Here is a 20127-nt window from a genome sequence, read left to right as displayed (position 1 = left end):
AGAAGCGGAAGGACGGTCAGGAGGACGGACGGACGGACGGACGATCTCCGTTCCACTTCGTGGCGGGGGATAAAAAGTATTAACTCTTAACATCAATGAACGACAGATATAACTCCCAAATAAGGAACTCTGATTAAAATATATTTCAAATTGCCCTGAAAAGTGCTAACCTGAACATTCAAAATCGGTCGTTGACCAACTTGTTCCATCGCAGCGTGTGGTTCGATCTCTAGTGGCTGCATATCCCCCCGTGGTGTTGCACCTGACAATGCAGGTGCTGCCGTAGTTACTGCCATCATTACAGTCGAAGGGAAGGCCGTTTGTCACAGTTTTAAGATTGTTGCAGCTTGTCACTGAATGATTTCAAACGTTTTTAATTAATAATATGCATTTAACACTGCTGTTTTCAAAGAAAACTTAATGATCAATCGCTACTTAAATATACCTTATAAAGAGACATAATTATAGGCAATTGTTGAATTATTACTTAGAATAAATGGACATGTCTATATTTGAATCAGAAATGGTAGATAAGAAGAAACATGTAACTATTAATGAAGAGACATGTCATATTACTCATTTCAGAAGTCGATCAGGTCTGATAGATTAAAATGTAATGAAAGTAAGATATTAAATGGTTGCTAAATAATCTTCAATAACTATTCTTATATACTGAACCGCAAAAGAAACGTCACCATGGATTATTTGTCCAAACACTGTAAACATACTTTGAGAAATAATTATAAAGATGAAACTTGGCAAAACTGATCATCAAGGTTGAAATTAAAGTGTCAAATGTTCTTAAAGTGAAACACAACACTAGTCTCTGAGAAAATGGCATCCCAAGTCAGTATCTCGTGTGTCCGACGTGTGCATTGATGACTGCCATGCAACGTCGATACATGGAATAGATGAGGCGGTTGATGAAGGCCATAAGCACTTGAGCCCACACTCTGAGGAACGCCTGACGCAGTTCAGCTGCAGTTGTCGGCCTTGGTCGGACGTCATTTAGTCCTCTTTGAATCTCGTCCCACAGGTGCTCAATGGGATTTAAATGGGGACTGAGGGCAGGCGACTGCAAGGTTCTGATGCCATTATGCTGAATGAAGTCTCTTGTTGCTCTCGCAGTGTGGGCACGTCCGTTATCATGCTGAAACTCGTGGTTGCGGCGACGTGCCAAATGAGGTATGGCGTGTGGTCTCAAGACTTGATCAATGTACCGAGCTGCTGTGACACCATTGCCTCTGTGCGAGACCAATTCCACCGCACACCATGATGCTCGGACCACCCCATGAGTCTCTCTCAACAACACAAGCATCCTAATAACGTTCCCCACGGCGTCGCCAAACTCTCGTCGGAGAAGAGGTTCTTTTCTCCACTGCTGGTGGCGCCAATGCTGGTGCTGTGGTGCCCACTAAAGACGGTCCCGGCGATGCATGATGTCAGAATGGGTCCTCGGTGTGGCCTGTGACAATGGAGGTGTCTGCTCGTCAATCGTCGACGCACGGTGTCCGCACTAATGTGTTGTTTTTGTGTCCCCATGGTCTGTCGACCAGTTTCCGCAGCAGTAACAAAGGGATCTTGAAGATGCTCTCGCACAATCTGACAATCCTGACGTCGGGTGTTGACCCTTGGTCTTCCACTACGTGGTCGGTGGTCTGAAGTGCTAGTGATCTGGTACCGTTGCTGGAGCCTGTACATGGTTCGTACGTGGACTTGAAATGCATTGGCTACTTGCCGGGCGGTTTGTCCAGCTTGCAATCGTCCAAGGGTTTGGTGTCGCTGATTTCTTGTCAATCTTGGCATGTGGTAGCAATTCAATAACAAATGAATGTTATCCGATCTGGGTGGATTTTTATAGGTCAAGAACGCATGAGCATTTCAATTTGCACGGAACTCAGGTGCATCGGGTTACCATGGCCGTTGCCGTAATGCGATTGAGTGATCAGTTTCATTGTCATCTGCTTTGTTTTTTACCATCAAATTTCATTTTTCCGGACAAGGTAATGTTAACTTTTAGAAACTTTGACAAAAACTACCCAGATATTTAAATGACAACTTTCAATGCAATGTAACTTGGGGTGACGTTTCTTTTGCGGTTCAGTATATAAGTGGAATAGAGGACAAAAAAGTGTCCTGCTTGAGGGGAAGTTAGAGAGCTATTCCTGGGACACCTTTGTGAATATTTCAAAATTCACATATTCACCAAAAAATGGTTTCAGGTGGAAATCCCAATGCGGTCAAGGGTTTATCAATATTTGATTATATTATGCATATGAAGTATGTTGATGTATTCAATCACGTCGGACTTTGTGCATGTACTGTTTTTGGACGCGCATCTACGCAAATATTATTTGAAAGTTTCACAATTAAATAGTTCCATGGAGATCGTGTAATTAAGCGGTTACAATAAGAGAAGATGTGTTTTTAGTGAAATGTGTGCACCTACATGTACAGGTTGGTGGCTCATGTTCCCACGTGAGGTTGTAACTACAGGTGTTTTCGGATGACCCATTCAGTTCGAAGCCTCGACCACAAGAGTATGTGCAGTTGTCTCCGTACTTTACTCCTTGGATGCATTCAACACTCCCATGCCTTGGGCTGTGCAGGATTCGACACCTGCGAGCTACAACATATATACAACAATGAAACCTCTTTTACTCAAACTCCAGTAAGTAGATACATCATTAGGAACATACTCAATTGCACCTCGGAGGTTGTGAAATGAAGAAGCGATATATTTTCGATGTTCAGGAGACCTTCGGGATAACGAAGTTTCATTTTTGATCTACATGTTTGTTGTTTTACGCTGAACACAGCTTTATCCCAGCTATATGACGACGGTCTGTAAATAATCGAGTCTGGACCAGACAATCCAGCGATTGATATCACGAGCATCATTGATCCAGATGTAGATTGTAGAATTTCATAATCTAAATAGATATGAATATGTTAATTTCCTGTAAATACAAACCGTTTTTCTGGAACGTTCCTTACTTACCCTTCACAATAAATGACACACTGCATTGTGATGATCCACCCCCATTTGTGGTCTTGTAGGTTACTCTGTACGTGCCCTCAGGTAACGCTGACCCTGGCCGTGGGCCTTCAGTTCGCCTGCCAACATATGAAACAATATCAATTCACAGGATAAATAATATATATGTGGATATTTTGCGGGTGTTATTGTGTCTCTATTCATATCCGATTTGTTATGACATTGTAAGCCGTAGGTTTCAAATGCTGTTGGAAAGGGCCGGAATGTTATGATCATAATTATATATACAAGGTAAGACAAGCCTCGTGACAAGCGAATCAACCAGGCTACAGAATGCTGAAAATAATACCAGCAAATGTTGTTGATCATAAAATGTGGTGTAATATTGATGACGTCATGCTAAGTATATATTGGATCAATAGGTTCTATCCAGAGGAATACCGGGCCTCGATTTCCGTGATTTTACAAAGGTTTTTCATACAATAAGATTACGCCACGCACCCCCGTTCCCTTTTCAGTCGTCAATTACATATGTATGTTTAATATACTATGAATCTGTAAAGGTCATAAAGTTATTAAATGAAAACAAATGCATCACAACTTCTGGGTTTGGGTGACCGTTACAGAACTTGGCCAAAGCGTCCGAGGTGAGATCGGAGTCCTGTACCATTAGTTGTACTCGTCTGGAATTATTTGTATTGTGAATCTCATGGCACGTATGACCCAGTCGTTACGAAAGCAGATACACCACGCATGCACGCAAACACACTTGGGCAGGGATGGCAAAATCAGAGAGAGTTGTGCAGCAACCAGTCTACGTCTGTGGCAACCGTCTAGGACTTGCATCCCGTCGGGCTTTTTAATCCTGCATTAGGATGACACGCCATGATATAAATGAAATACTGATCAAAATGGTGATATACCAAACTCACTCGCTCACTGAATCTCCCGCTTCTTACCGTATAAAACCTCATAAACTTACATCGTATTTATTGTTGTGACAGTAGACCAACTAACGACAGCAGTTACTTTCCCTGGAGCTGTGTAGTGCACAGAGGTGATGTTCGGGCAGAACGGTTCTGGGGCTGGCACAGTCACATACACCGTCGATGCTACACGAAAGGCAAATAACTTAAAGTTAAGCGGTCCCCATAATTGTAGCTGTGCCATGACTATTTACAAATAAATCCAAACGACAGCGTCGGAGACACAACATCATTTCTCAAACATGGCGATCGCGCGCCGGTCGCAATCGAGATAGCATTGGTCTGTGATAATGTCGCACAAAGGCCGCGACCATAGGGACGTTTGTTTTGGACAGTGATATGTCGATCCGAAGTATATGCGAGCTGATTTTATAAGCGATATTCGAGCAATAACCCAAAATGTACTCTCTGTATAGAAACAAGCGTTTTTCGCAAAGGTTGCACTTTGAGCTTTGTGTTTCCTTAAAAAAATTCAGAACTACATGCATAGTGAATAATACAATAATAAGTTAAAACCGTATTAGTTCTTTCTATCAACTCTCGGAAGCAGTTCTATGTTTGTTTTGAGGTAATATTCAAATCTCAAATAATATTTAGATCAGCAGTTGTAAATAGTCAGGGGCCATCAATTTAATGAGAAGTGAAATGGTTTGGGCTGGAATTTCTGTTAAAGACATTATATATTTTCAGATCTGCCTCAAGATCTGCCTCTTGTCATGACACCCTGCGAACATTCTATATGTAATACCCCAAGAAAGACATTTGTTCCACCACCACCCATACCCACTCTTTCCCGGGTCCCGCATTGATTAGGCCATGTAGTGTATTGATGACACTTACTTTTTGATCGCCTACAGCCGTTCACATCGTGCATGAATACTGTAAATTGGAAATATAAAACCATATTAACATTCCAATGTCATGTCAGAGCACAGTAGTTACCCAGCTAACACACGACGTTGTCACAACGTTGTGGAAAGGTTGTGGATTGGTAACGTCGTGAAATTACGTTGTCACAACGTTATTATAACGTCAACGTGCAACGTTATTTCACAACGTTATAACAACGTTGCACATGTACGTTGTGAAAACGTTGTGCATCGGACATCACACAACGTTTTGTAACTACGTTTCTGAAACGTCATTGAAACGTTATAGAGTTTGCTTCTCGATAGTCAAAAGGAATAGAACTGCTTTATCAAAATCAACATGAATTTGTCAGAATACCAAGGCAGTAATGCATTACCTGTCTGTATATTCGGCGTTTGAATTTTCATCTCTTCATACTAAAATTTCAAGAACGTAATTTCGTATCTCTATGACAACGTTAGTATTACCTTACATTGCAACGTTATTCCACAACGTAACAACAACGTTGCAAATTAACGTTGTGATAACGTTGTGCTTTGGTAATTACAACACTTTTTGTAAATGATGTTTAGGAAACCACTTATATATCTACCATCTCTTAGTTGTTGTTTTTTAAACATATATATCTATTAACGAAGTTATCTGTCTACTAAATGACGTCACATTGTCGCGAAAGATTTGTTGTCACCAGCCATCTTAGTTCAAGCTCACTCTGGATATATTACAACCAAGTGATTGTGCAGCAACTGGAACTGGACAGATGATCTGTTAATCCGGATGAGGTAAGTTATTTTTTCAAAAGCAGTCTCCGCTTGTTGATATGTTTCTGTACATGCAGATAGCTAAATGATTAAGTGGCGGGGTTTAGAATGCAGTTTGCCGGTCAATTCACTGAGCGTCAGTATTTGATACACAGAACATGAAGTATATATAGAGGTGAAGGAGGCCCAAGATTTTTTTTCCATATTATTATTTTATGGATACCAAGGGTAATTACCAAGGGCAAGCAGTATATGTTTGACCAGAATTCAGTCTGGCGGCGTTTTGTGGTCGTCATATTATGTTCGGGTTTCGATCGTAAGCGTCTGTAAATAGGCCTAACTTATGCATCGCCTACTGACCACTGACAGTTATCGCCATTTCTTCCTTGTTATTTCTGAAATCATTACTTTTTAAAGTTTACATGTACTAATCTTCTGACTTTGATTTTTGTAAAACAATGTGGCTCATTCAGGCCATGGGAAAGGTTGAGTAGATTTCTCTTATACAGCGAAGAGAGGGAATCAAAACAATGGAAGTATTTTCAGATCGACTCTCTGTAGGCAGCTAGTTATAGCCCTAGTCTAAAGCGCTCAATGCTATGAAAATTGTTTTTCGGGAAGAGACAGAAACATACTTGTTGTTTCCGAAAAGACCTAATTAGCACTGACTGAAGTAACCTAAATGTGGATCATCTGGTTGTTGGTGCTGTCTATAAAGTTTATTTTTGCAAGGCGCTTATCATGTGTATTTTCAATATTTCCAAAAAAGAATCAATTCATCATTTTCCGACTAGATCTATGTCCGACGCCCGTCTAATGAAAACGAGCAAAAGAGAAACGTGTCTCTCGTCGTGCGCTATAACGGGGTGTTTGAGGTATTGTCCTCGCTGGTGATGACAAGCTAGTCGATAGTCAAAAGTTAATTATCACCATATATTGTCAGTGAGTTGGTTTTCGTTTGTTGATTTTTAAGGTGAGATAGGTGTAGCCAATGTGCACCAATGAAAAATACAGTGGAATTGATAGCAACCATATTCGTTCGGTTTTCGAACTCCATATGTTGCCACGTAGGCTACCATACTACAGAATTATATTTAACGATATTGATCTGTATTATGTTCACTAAATGTGGTAACAAATAAATTTCATATGATACTTGGTTTTGTGAAACATTTTGACAATGAGAGAGAATAAAATGGTGATCGAAAACTGAACGAGTAAGTTCCAGTGCTCGCTTCGAAATCGTACAATAGCTTTGCCACGCACCAGAAAATATCATATGGCCAACCCCTTACAATGTCTGCCATTCTTATTTTGTTCCCTGCAGTACTTGCCTAAAGGGTAATGGTGTCTGCCTTTGTTATAGTCATATGTATCTAGTTAACAGCTCAGTGGTGTTTTTACTTTTTGAACATTGTCATCAAGGCAAGATCTAACTGTTAACTGGGCCATTCGACGCCCTGGTTTTAAAACATTGGTAAAAGGTATCTCGAATCATACACATTCACGTGACTAAAGCATATTCTAAAACATTTCCGGAACATGTTTTTGGGTTGTTTTTACAACATTTTAGTGGGGAATGTTCACAACGTATTTCATCCTTGTAACACAGTTATTTCACGTGATTGTGACAACGCCCATGGTAGTACACAGAATAACGTTGTAGGAACGCATTATTACAACATTGCCACAACGTCAAATACAACGTTCCCTCAACGTAAAAATACAACGTCATTACAACGTTGTCACGACGTGAATACGACGTAACACAACGTTAGGCCATGACGTTGTGACAACATTAATGGGAGTCCACAGAATAACGTTATATGGACGTAACATTCGCAACGTTACCACAACGTAAACACAACGTTATTACAACGTTGTCACAACGTGAAATTGTTAGCTGGGTAAAGAGTTCGTTCGTCACTCTTAACATTCACCCTTAACATACCCTTTTCAAAATCGCCATGAAACTAACTAACTTTCAAAAGTATGAAACAAAGAGTGGATTTTCACGAGCAGTATTGATTAATTATATGTATGTAATTACCTGCAAACAGCAACAAGTAGGATGGTATACTGTGACCCATTGTTGTTTCTGCAACAAATGGAAAGACAGTCTCCACTGAGATAAGTATGTTACACTCGTTTATTGAGATTCAGTTTTCAGAAAGCGCAAGGAACAATTCAAGGACGTTTACAGTATGTGTCTAAACGTCGTCTTACACCACAAGGACGGCATCCATCTTGTCAATTTTGTAAAAGGGGCCACCAACTGATATTCCGGATGGAGGATGGCGGTGGGGGTGAAGGGTGGGAATTTGTCTAAAACTACTCTTTTCACGTAAGAGATGGAAGAAAAATTTGTTCTCATGTCCAGTGGACATGCTGATTGTTCTTTAAGACGATGACGTTGTTTTGTTTTGTGGTTCTAAACAACTGTTTGGCTCCTCTTAGCAGAAATAAACTATAATCCAACGCATTTCATCTTCATTCCAATCTGATTAATACCCTGGAACCATTCGTCACAGTGATGTGATGTTGTAACTCGACTACACTCATAAAAATACATCTCTTTGTTGGTAATGGATCAGTCCCAACACCAGCCAGATGTATAGTTTGGGGGTATTCAGTGCTAGTAATGCGTATTGTAATAGAAACTTAAGAATGAAATAATTTCTTATTCAACATTAAGTAGATGATAAGTAAGACACATTTATTATTAAGATGAATGCAACAGATCTTAAACAACAAATAGCCATAAGAGTCTGATAAAAGAAACTACTCATCTCCTGAGAAGACCCCCATAGTTGTTTTAGTATAGTAGCACTAGAAGACCACTCATCTTATCGAACACTAGGCTTAACAATAACAGCGGCCTGAAAAAAGATCGCAGCCTCAATAACAAATCTTGACGTCAATATTGCCATCGTCATCAATACAGAGTATTTCGAGAGCAAAACCATAAAGTTTGACATAAGGACATGAGAATGTGAGACAGCATGCCTATTACTCTAATTTATTAATATTAGCATTTCAAGAGGCCATGTCATGCAAGTAATGCAAGCCAATTGTTTCACAGGAGGTCCACTGGAGTTCCTTGCTTCAACAGGACATCTGCTATAAGTCGATTGAGTCAGTGCTTAGAACTGTAAGACACCTGAATACCTTTTTGTTTAATTTACATACTTGATTAAATATATTGTCTACTGCCTTTTTACCATATTTACTAGCCGCCTGGGGTGTCTATTGTTCTATGTAAATCACCGGTGCATAAAGCTGTTTGAAAACACTGTAGGCTTACTGCACTTTAGTAGACGACGCCTTCGAAAGTCCGACAACTGGTAGTATAGATCACGTACTTTCTGTACCCCTCTGTCAAGTGTAAATTGTCAAAAAAAAGCTATGAACACACAATGCCATTTAGAAAGTGGTCAAATGTAACAAATGTTACATCGACATAATTTTTTTTTTAAATGTTTAAAAATGTATAAAATAGTCAACGGCAGAGAATAACCAGTCTCTCTGAACGGAATTCATAGTGGTGATTAATATATTAAGGGATCACTGAAAATTAAGCATGTGCTGCCCAACTGGTAGCACTCGCCACTCACACAATTTGAATAAAAATGGAAATGTTCGTTACCTGACACCGCACAGAAGTACTTCCATTTAAATCTACTTACCTCGACCAAGTGTGTACCAACCATGTACGCTCTTGATTTAAGAGCGTAAACCGACAGGGTACAACCACAGCTACAGCCAATCACTATGAACTTCCATCTTCAATCAACCAATCGCATACTGACATGGCTTCGCTTACCTACATATACATACTGTTGAAAGAAGGTGCACTGTAAAGCCTGCATTGATCAGGACGTTGACAAGAGGACATACAGACAAACAAACAAACATGCACCCGCAGAGAGCTTTGTAAGGCATTTCAACTGTGAATTTTGAGTACATGAAATGCATACAGATTGCTTTAGTACAGTGTTAGCTAAATACAAGCATATTACCGATCTGGAATTTCATTTGTTTTTGAAAATTTGACGTGGCAAACATGATGATCCTTACTTGTCAAGATGTTATTATTTATTAAGGTGAAAAACAACTTTTTTTCAATTTTCTCATGTTGTTACGTTTTAAAGGAAATCTGCAGTTGATATATGATTGACAGAAAAATGTTCAAATTTTAGATGTTACCGATCTGGTACTGCATTTTGTTGCCCGGGGTCATACACGCCATTGGTCCTATCTGCCTAAACAATGCACCTGGACATGGGGCGGACTGGGACAAAGGAAGTTGTTGGTAATAGCCCAGGTTGTATACATATACAATACCGTGCCATAAGTTAGGGGACGCTTGAGACTTGGCAAGTTTGACAAGAGACCATCGCATTTGGTTTAGCACGTCTATGTTTCGCCCCGCGAAATGTTAAGATGCGAAACTTTGATTACAGATTGATGGCGTCATCAAGTATCGCGTGCCATATGCTTTGTTGTGGTCTGTTCCGTTTCTCACGGGTTCTGCCACTGTCTTTGTTATGGTTCAGAGAAGGAATATCTGTCGCCGGACAAAAAAGTTATTATAGACCTTCATTTGAATGGTAAATACCTGCAGAGAAATAAGTCAACTGTTGGATCTACCAAGAGCACAATGCATGGTGTGATTTTAGCGAGAGAGGAAGATCGGGGTGTGTGTGTGGGGGGGGGGGGGGGGGTGTAATCAGCCCTGAATTGGTAGACCGAGAATTCTGAGCAACCTTGACAGATATGTCTTGTTTCTTTGTGTCAAAGTCAATAGACGATCATCGCTTACAGGAATTACTAACAACTTGAATGAAAACATATCTTCTACTGTTTCCTAGGGAACTGTTCAGCGGGAATTATATCGTGAAGGCTCTCACAGAACGATTGTTTGCAAACACATCAGAATTCGAGAGGTAAACAGGAAAAAACGAGTTTCGTGGTGCCGATCTAAACTGAGAACGTGACGTCAATCAAGTGTCCGTTAACTTATGGCACGGTACTGTATACGTACTTGCACGTCGCTATAATAATCTTGGACGCGACGCTAAACCCAATTTCACCACCTTAACCGTTGGCTTTTCTGAAGCACCATGAATATGAAGATATCAACAGTTTTATTTGAATACAGTTATATCATACTTATGGTAAATATACACCTACAAATTAATTATGCATTGATAACTCTATATATCCGTGTCAGTTGCACTATTTTATCCTGTATCTGTTTTTTTTTGTCTCGAAAGGGATATGATCATATTGAAATACATAAACCAAAACCAAATATGTAATGAAATGTTTTGTGATTATTCCATGGCAATGTTTATTTGACTGACCTTTCGTCAAGAATCGGTGATTTCTTACATTTATCATCCAAAACGGATATCGCTTGTGTGAGATCAAGTGATATCTACATTGAAGATATCGCTGCAATGAAATTGCATCAAAATGCTCTGCAGACCAGTGTGACGTCATTGTTACCATGACGTCACATCACAATCAAATGACATCACTAATGGCTCCACTCCTGAAGCTGTTGGCAGTACTTTTTGCACTTAAGACACTACTTATTACTGTCTACAAACTGAAAAAGTTTTAAACTTTTATCGACTCGTGCAGATATATTTGATATCAAAAGATACTTGGGTGAGATTCTCCATGTATATTACAATTAGGTCAATGTCATAAGTAAATATTTCTAGAGAAAAATTAAAGTTTGGAATATGTGAAAAGAACGGAACATTTTTCCAGATGAAAAGTGATACTGATGATACTTGTGATAGATCAGGACATTACAGTTACATATGTACGACATGAGCACGTGAAATGGGAGTTATCTGCATCTCATGCTTTTTTGGGGGTACATTTATGATTTAATTCGTGAGTGAATAGGTTGGTTAGTGACAGCCTCGTTGTTTCTGTTCATGTCACTATTGTTTTATTGAAAATGCTCCATTTGGTTCACATTGGCATGGAGACACACGTACATGTATAGAGGGTAGCCTAGTGGTTAAAGCGTTCGCTCGTCACGCCGAAGACCCGGGTTCGATTCCCGACATGGGTACAATATGTGAAGCCCATTTCCGGTGTCTCCCGCCGTGATATTGCTGGAATATTGCTAAAAGCAGCGTAAAACCATACTCACTCACTCACTCACGTACATGTATATGCATTTGCATGAATTCACTGACTTAATTTGTATATGTAATTTTAAGTGAATGAGCGTATTTACATTCAAGGACGTAATCAATAATATTCATGATGTATCATAACCGAATCTGAGCCAGACAAACCAGTGGTTGAAATTATGGTCAACTTCCCACTTCGTTATGCTACGCTTGCACGCAATCAACCAGGTCACCAAGCCTGACCACCGTATTCATTGAAGTTGCCTATTAACAGGGACATATATTGGTTACACGGGGACATATCCTACCGGGGAATCCCTACTGTGTTGTAATTCTAAGAACGCCCTCATTATACATGAGTGTATGAACTCACTGAATATGTGACTGAATGTAATTCTAAGGAACGCGTCTACATTTACATAATTTCATTGAAAATATCGTTGAATGTAATTCTTAGAACACCCCTATGCATCTGCATGATTCCTTGAATATATCGCTTAACGTAGTTCTAAGAACACCGCTATACATTTGTATGTTTCCTTGAATGTACCGCTGAACGTTATTCTGCGAAATACCTGTATACATTTCCATGCATTCATTGACACTGTCGTTGATTGTCATAAGTCTCATATGTATAACTATTGGATCTACCTCTCACCTGTAAACATGCTTACATACACAGTACTTTGTGTACATATATGCATACTCGAAGAATCAAAGATTTGCACGACTAATAAAGAACATGAAAAGATTTGGAAAATATTTGTCGACGTCCGGTTGGCGGTAAACATGCTTTGCAAATCCTTCAGTCATGAATTTACAAAATCTGAGCTGCAGTTTCTCGAGAATGAATAATTGAATCAGAGTTTTTCAGGAGAATTGATTCTGTACCACAAATTCACTTTAATACAGGATTGCTGGCTCGATTAATGTTATGAATAATTTGCAAGTAAGAGTTGTAGGTATATCTTCATTAAGAATGGAGACTGAAGTTTGCGTTAGGCCTAAGAGCCTTTTTCGGGAGAGATTAAGCACTCTGTTTAAGTTTACCATTTGCTTCCAATGTAATTCCTAAGTAATTATATCTGCCCGAAACTAGTATTTTTGTATCACCTACATTTGTTTTGTCCCCATTTATCGTTAGGTTATCTGTTGCTAAAAATATGCTTTGACCTTCAAGTAACAGTTGTGTTGCTTTTTTGAATCGGCAAATAGTACTGAGTCATCGACAATAAACACATGACAAATTTTTAAACCATTAAGTGTTATATTATAACTGTCAGGTTTGATATAAAGTGGAAGATCATTGGGGAATAAATTAAATCATGTGAGAGACAAAATGCATCCTTGTCTTTATGTGTTACCCCGATGTTGGAGTTAAGGGATTGTGAAATGCCCTTGTCAGTTTTCACTTCAAAAGATATATAGTGATATTATTCTTAATACATTTTCTCAGTTTCATTTGATAATATCTTTGTTAGGAGTAGTAATCTGTCAGTTAAATCAAAGACCCTTTGAAGGTCTACAAAGCAACTGTATATTCTTTTCTTGTTACTTTTTGTAGAATATATTAATGTTAAAGAACAAATACATTATCTGATGTTCGATATCCCTTTCTAAATCCAGAGTGACAGTGGTCTTGTAATACATTTTTTGCATGTGTTCAAGTGAGGATAGCATATAGCTATCGTTGATGCCGCGCTGCACTATTGAAAACATTATAATCGAGATGACTAGTATATACACTATTACAATGAACACGTACACGATCATGCACTTCGTAATATCAAATACTAATATTTTATTGTGTGATGAATTTAACTTGATCAGTGGTAACACAAAATATCTGTCTTCCATCAATATCTTTCCTGGTTGGTCTATCCATGTCTACAAAATAAAAATGCTAAAATTAAAAAGGAGCACATAACAATTCTCCCTCTCATGCCTTGTGCTGATGCAATCTAGACTCCCGATCAGTCTACGCTTGAGTTGGACTCCTTTATTAATTTATTCTCTTCGGTCAAGGAGACAGTCTACGTCATTCAGCCGTCTTTGAATCTCGTCCCACCGGTGTTAATGGGATTTGAATCGGGACAAAGGACAGGCCACTGCATGGTTCTAATGCTATTCTGCTGGATGATGTCTCTTGTTGCTCTCGCAGTGTGGGCACGGGCGTTATCATGCTGAAACTCGTGGTTGCGGCGACTTGCCAAATGAGGTATGGTGTGTGGTCTCAAGACTTGATCAATGTACCGACCTGCTGTGACACCATTTCCTCTCCCTAGACGATGTTCTGGAAGAACAATTCCACTCCACACCATGATGCTCGGACCACCCAAGGAGTCTCTCTCAACAACACAAGCATCCGAATAACGTTCACCACGGCGTCGCAAAACTCTCTCTCCCTCTCTCTCTCTCTCTCCCTCTCTCTCTACCCATCTCTCTCTCTCTATCTCTCTCTCTCTCTCTCTCTCTCTCTTTCTCTCTCACCACGATGACATGGTGTCAGAATGGGTACTCGGTGTGGCCTGTGACAATGGTGTCTGCTCGTCAATCGTCGACGCACGGTATCCGCACTAATGTGTCGCTGGTGTGTCCCCATGATCTGTCGAGCAGTAACAAAGCTATCTTAAAGATGTTGTCGCACATTCTGACGGTGGTGACCCTTGAACTTGGTCTTCCACTACGTGGTCGGTCATCTGTAGTGTTGGCGGTCTGGCACCGTTGCTGGAGCCTGTATATGGTCCTTAGGTGGACTTAAATGCATTGGCTACTTGCCGGGCGGTTTGTCCAGCAAGCTTGGTGCCGCTGATTTCTTGTCAATCTTGGCATGTGGTAGCAATTCAATACCGCTGATTTCTTGTCAATCTTGGCATGTGGTAGCAATTCAATAACGGATGAATGTTATCCGATCTGGGTAGATTTTTACAGGGCAAGAAATGGGGGAACGCATGAGCATTTCAATTTGCACGGAACCCACGTGCATCAGGTCACCATGACCGTTGCCGTATTGCGTTTGGGCGATCGGTTTTATTGTCATCTGCTTTGTACTTTTATCATCAAATTACTTTTTTTCAGGACAAGGTAATGTTAAATTTTAGAAACTTTGACAAAGATTACCCAGATATTTAAATGACAACTTTTCATGCAATGTTACTTGGGGTGCCATTTCTTTTGCGGTTCAGTATATTTTAAATGACTGCAGCGCTCCATTTTGAAAAATATTGTGTGTGCTGTTTAACACCGTTCTCAGCAATATTCAAGAGATATGACTGCGGCTTGTTGTATAAGAAATAAATGCAACTTGAATCTCGAAAGTTGTAACTTTTCCGCAAATAGGTATCACATGCAGTATACAGCATAGCAAGTGCAATTTACTCTATACAACATGCACTATACAGAATGTGTCGCAAGCTCGGCGCTGGGGAGGAGCACACATTTCCTTCAACTCTCCCTTAGGCGACACCTCATGGGAGGTCACAGGTCAGGCGTGCACTCGTCAGTTGTCTTATACGGCCAAGATAGACTATCATCTAGTCTCTGAAATGAACAGTTGTTAAATTATAGCTACAAAATGTAATAAAAAGGATCCCAGAGATTTTCTTTCAGATACTGCAGTAATCTAGACTTGCCAAACATTATAGAGTCGCATAGACTCTGAGACCATTTAATAGACTATTATATGGTCTCTGATGGACTGTATTGGATATATTTGTTTCAGGGTCTGTATGACAGACTGACGTCCAAGAGTACGATCTTCCGGGCGAACACTGCACTAGATCAATGTGGATTGATGTACTACGTTGTCTGGTCTTATTGCCTTTTTAAGAGTATGATCAACACTGTTTTAGAAACTATATGCAGGTAAACCAGCTCGGGCGGGACAGTTGGGAACTGGGAGTGAAAACACAAAGCAACTTTATAGAAGAGCTCACAATAAACCGTTATGGACCCGTCGACGGACTTTTGTTTTCACGACGTATCGGGTAGAAGAACTTCTACGCTTCCTAACTGTTACATTAACTGAACTGTAATATCCTTGTCATAAGTTACTAACCCTGAGTGTTGAATGTTTACACCATTAATGGTAACAAGTGGTTGAATGATTCGTTGTCAGGATATTAGATTAAGCAATGCTCTGATTTTACAGCCTATACTCACGTCGACGGTTCGACTGTCTTCACCCTGAGAATGGAATGTATGGTGGCCGTTATTGCATTATATGAAATGGTCTGACTCAGCTTCACAATAATACACAAATAACGATACGAATGTATAATGAGATATGCAGCCATATAACGAAGGTTTCACGTTTTCAACAACATAATTTCAACACTATTTCATTTAATTCGAACCTTAGTCTTCTCCCTTATGTGTGAATATTGAAGATGGGATTGGCATGATTGCATTTTCGCATTGAATACAATGTGTAGACCGTAACCCAAACCATTACAACGTGTTTACTCAACAAATGCTTATACAAAATACATCTACAAATAACAGTCGCTGTTGAAAATACAACCTCTGGCCAACTGCTGTACTATTCATTACTTACCTGTTATTCAAGTAAACAATTGTCTTTTCAACAATTGTCAAGAAATGAAGATCGGAATGCTAAAATGACTGACCACAAAGGCAGCCTGAATCATGGCCTTTTACATGAAGCTATCTTACGAATCGTGGTGCTAATGGTACCCCAAACGGTGTGTATCCCATTCTGTATTATTAAACCATTTTAGGGGGCTTTCCTCTCACACTAAGCTGACACGCCGTAATATAGCCAAGCGGCTTCAAACCCAACTTTATCATGCTCAGTACCAGCTGTGCCGTGTAACAGTGGTGTTAGCAGTAGTAGTGGATCTCGCAATGATAGTCAATATTTTATGTTTTAAAATACTGATTAAACCAGAAAATTAAACTCATAAACCAATAAAACCTCTTCCAAATCAATTTACCCGTGAATGAACATTTGTACGGGGACACTATTTTTAAAATTTGCTGAAAACAGCAAACGAGGGCAAGAACATTCGACACCAGGCACTCTCAACGGCCTCATACTTCTTGTCTTCATCTTCATCGTTGGGAACATCTGATGTAATCATGTTTAGTGTCTTGATTTTAGGGTGTTTTTGGTGGGATTACATTGTTTTAGAGATGACGTGACTGGGTGAAATAGGCCAAAGCTCAAAGTGACCTGACGCACTGTGTGCAAACCGCGTTATTCCGGGTTAGATCTGATTCCCAGCAATCTCTACTGATCGTAAGACGCGACTTAAAGGATCGGGTGGTCCGGCTTTGATTGAGTATGTAATCGTACCCCGACGGCATGGATCAGTGCACATTATATCAATCACTGGTTTCACTGGTCCAGATTCGATATTTCCAGGTCGGAATATTGCTAAGTACGAATGAAAACAACCAGATTGAGGTTTAGCTGATATTTTAACCCATAAAAATAAAAAAATGATTTTTATATAGATCCCTTTACCACCACTGCGGCAGGATAAACTGAAAGTGGGTTCCCCAAACCCTTCGTATTAGCCAATATTTTTATAAGAGTTTATTTTATAACTCCCATTTAAAATGATATTACATATACACCTGTAATCTTCACATATTCAGTCATGTATGCAGTACTTGTCCTGGTCTTTGGCCTGTTGAAAACTGTTTCTTTGAAACCTGTTACATTTGTTCGTTTTAGCGTTGCGGAAATAAATAAATTCTCATCCAATTAATGATTGTAATTTATATCATGGTATAAGGCACCTGTCTCAAGTTTCAGTTTTACCCTTAGAAAAATTTAACATTAACGGACTAATGACAAAAGATGCGCCATCAGTAATTTACATTGACCTAATATCCGACGCACGTGTACCACGTGCATGTCTGTTGTACGTCACTCCGTCTTGGCAGGAAGTTATATCTGTGTGATTTAGGTTAACATACTATTTGATACGTGTTGACATCTGTTTCCTGTTTGTGTATCAAGAGCCATGTGTAACAAATGGCTATCAGTGTAACAGGGAATCTGTCAGGAGTCTTTGTGGATCACTCGCATCTGGCAGAAAAAAGTTATTGGATGGGGAATGATTGATTAAAATGAAAGTGTAGTTCCATAATTGTTTACATAAAATGTTTCTGATCTGTGTTAGGTGATTCAAACATAATTGACTGTGGACAATTCAGGTATGTGTAGTTAATATCAATGACATGTCAACGAGGTTCCAAAAGGTCAAACCCTGCTCCTAGAAATATCATTTACAGCGTTTAGGTAATCGAATAGATATTGAAGTGACATTTGATATTGGGCACTCTATAGTTGGACTCGACATGTATTGTTTGTTCTCAGTTTGAATGTTGGCACTATCGCATTGCTATCATTCAGTGTGAACATCCATTATGATTGTATTGTCAGTGCACATTTAAAATGCCCGGTGGTATGATATTGCTATTGTCAGTGTACATGTGTCCTGTGGTATGGAATGCATACTGACCGTGTAGTTGTCATGTAGCGTGGTATTGCCGTTGACAGTGTAATGGTCGTGTGTGGTGATATGGCTACCAAACACAGTGTAATGGTCCTGTTCGATGGAATGATATTTGATTTGTTAAAGGAATAGGAATGGGATGAAATAGTAGTTATAGATGTTAGAATAATGTTCTCGTGGGAAGATACGGTAATTATACCTGCTAGAGTAATGGTCTTGTGTGAGGCTAAGCTATACGTGTATATACTGTGGTGGTTCTGTGTGATGGTATTGCTACCTAACACATCGATGGTCCTGTGGGATGATACGGTATTTTTATCATATGATGTGTAGGTTCCTCAACAGGATAAAGCCAACGGATCATATACGGATAAAGATGCAAATATGAAAGGCCAGACGATCGGGTCAGAAATACCCATGGAATATGGAGAAACGACTGAGATAATTGTTATCATCACAAAACAATCGTCTAAGATACTGAAAATCAGTGTCTTACTGGGAAGGAGCTGAGCAGTTAGGGCAACTTTGGACAAAATAGATTGCGAAATAATTAGACGAAGACACCAGCCTAGCGGGATCAGTTTTTAAAGCCAAGGTTCTTTTCCCAATTTAAAACAGTTGGATTTGGCCGGATATGTCCGAATTGTGACCTTGTTTCAATTTGTCGCTGTGACCTGCTTATGGCAGGTTGTTTGTGCGAGATGAAAACAGGTTTATTGCATTATATGGTAAAGAGGTTATCACGCCTCTGTATATGTCCTGCATTAAGAATAAACATGTATTTAATCGAGCCTTGGCGATTGATTATTCCTAACACAGGATATTTACCATCCAAAAAACACTCTTGTGATAACCTCTATATACCTGTTTGAGTAATGGTCTCATGGGATGATGGGGTGTTGACATTGCCATTTTGATGGTCTTGCACACACACAGTTACATGTCCCATATTCAATAACCATTTGGTTACATAAAACAGACAATCCATAAATTGAATATTGAAACAAACGTTTTATCCTGTCACAGAATCATATGAAATATATATGCCATTGTACATTAACCATGCAGTAAACATAATGATAAACAACAAATGTGAGGACACTTTGAATTTATACCAACCTAAGACAATCATCGAAACGGTCATGTAAAAACAATGCCAAATATTATTTTTGACGAAACAGAAGTTCTACACATGGAAATGTTGAAATATGTAACTATGCATTCGTTGATTCATGTTTTTAATAAAACGTACAAAGATCATGATCGTTTTACTGTTTACATATTTGTGTGGTAGTCAACGGACAAACAAACACCCCATAGCGAACGTATAATGCATTAATTTATAGCCAATTATTAGCCCAGTTCCTACTCATTAAACAAAACAAAATGTAGGTTGTGAATTACTCTGAAGCATTCGAATCAAATTCAATTGTTACACTAAAAAAAGAGAGAGTAATTATTTGATACAATAAATTCAGAAAGCCTGTCAAAATATACAAATCTCGAGGGTAAAAAGTTCGATTACCGATTTTTAAGGATGTTTCTTACAAAGTTCGCACGGATCTTAGGAAACTTAAACACGTGTTTGATTACTTTTTTAAATGCATGTCGGAGAACATCTTTTTAAATGTAGACATTACATACAACTTTGTAAATTATCAACAATATTTACGCCCAGAACATTTCATTTCATTCCATGCACTGACTGAAGTAAATAAATTGAACAAGTAAACAAGGTCTTTGTCGTTGCCCTGAACCTTTCAACTACTAGTAACCTGATTTACGCATATGCGTGTTCTTTTCAAGGTTTCATTGAAGGACCTTTTCAGTTCACACCAAAACATAAAATATTCCTTTTTCACAAAA

At 39.2% G+C, this 20127-nt stretch overlaps 1 protein-coding gene across 2 annotated transcripts in view; it reads right to left on the bottom strand.

Annotated features, from left to right (window-relative positions):
* LOC139465669 (sushi, von Willebrand factor type A, EGF and pentraxin domain-containing protein 1-like) overlaps positions 1–9366 on the bottom strand; it is a 38220-nt gene extending 28854 nt beyond the window's left edge. Inside the window, exons 1-7 of one of the 2 annotated variants that reach the window (XM_071247421.1) lie at positions 9302–9366; positions 7666–7713; positions 4825–4863; positions 3981–4110; positions 3002–3117; positions 2450–2626; positions 171–353 (exon numbers count right to left, since the gene is read on the bottom strand). In XM_071247421.1, the coding sequence (XP_071103522.1) occupies positions 171–353; positions 2450–2626; positions 3002–3117; positions 3981–4110; positions 4825–4863; positions 7666–7705 (685 nt within the window). In that variant the 5' untranslated portion in view covers positions 7706–7713; positions 9302–9366. The other variant, XM_071247420.1, reaches the window with a different exon arrangement.
* Between the last annotated feature and the right edge of the window lie 10761 nt (positions 9367–20127).

The sequence above is a fragment of the Haliotis cracherodii genome, unplaced genomic scaffold (assembly GCF_022045235.1).
Source record: "Haliotis cracherodii isolate W230 unplaced genomic scaffold, xgHalCrac1.p SCAF_18, whole genome shotgun sequence".
Classification (NCBI taxonomy): domain Eukaryota; kingdom Metazoa; phylum Mollusca; class Gastropoda; order Lepetellida; family Haliotidae; genus Haliotis; species Haliotis cracherodii.
This window is presented reverse-complemented; position numbering and strand designations above follow the sequence as displayed.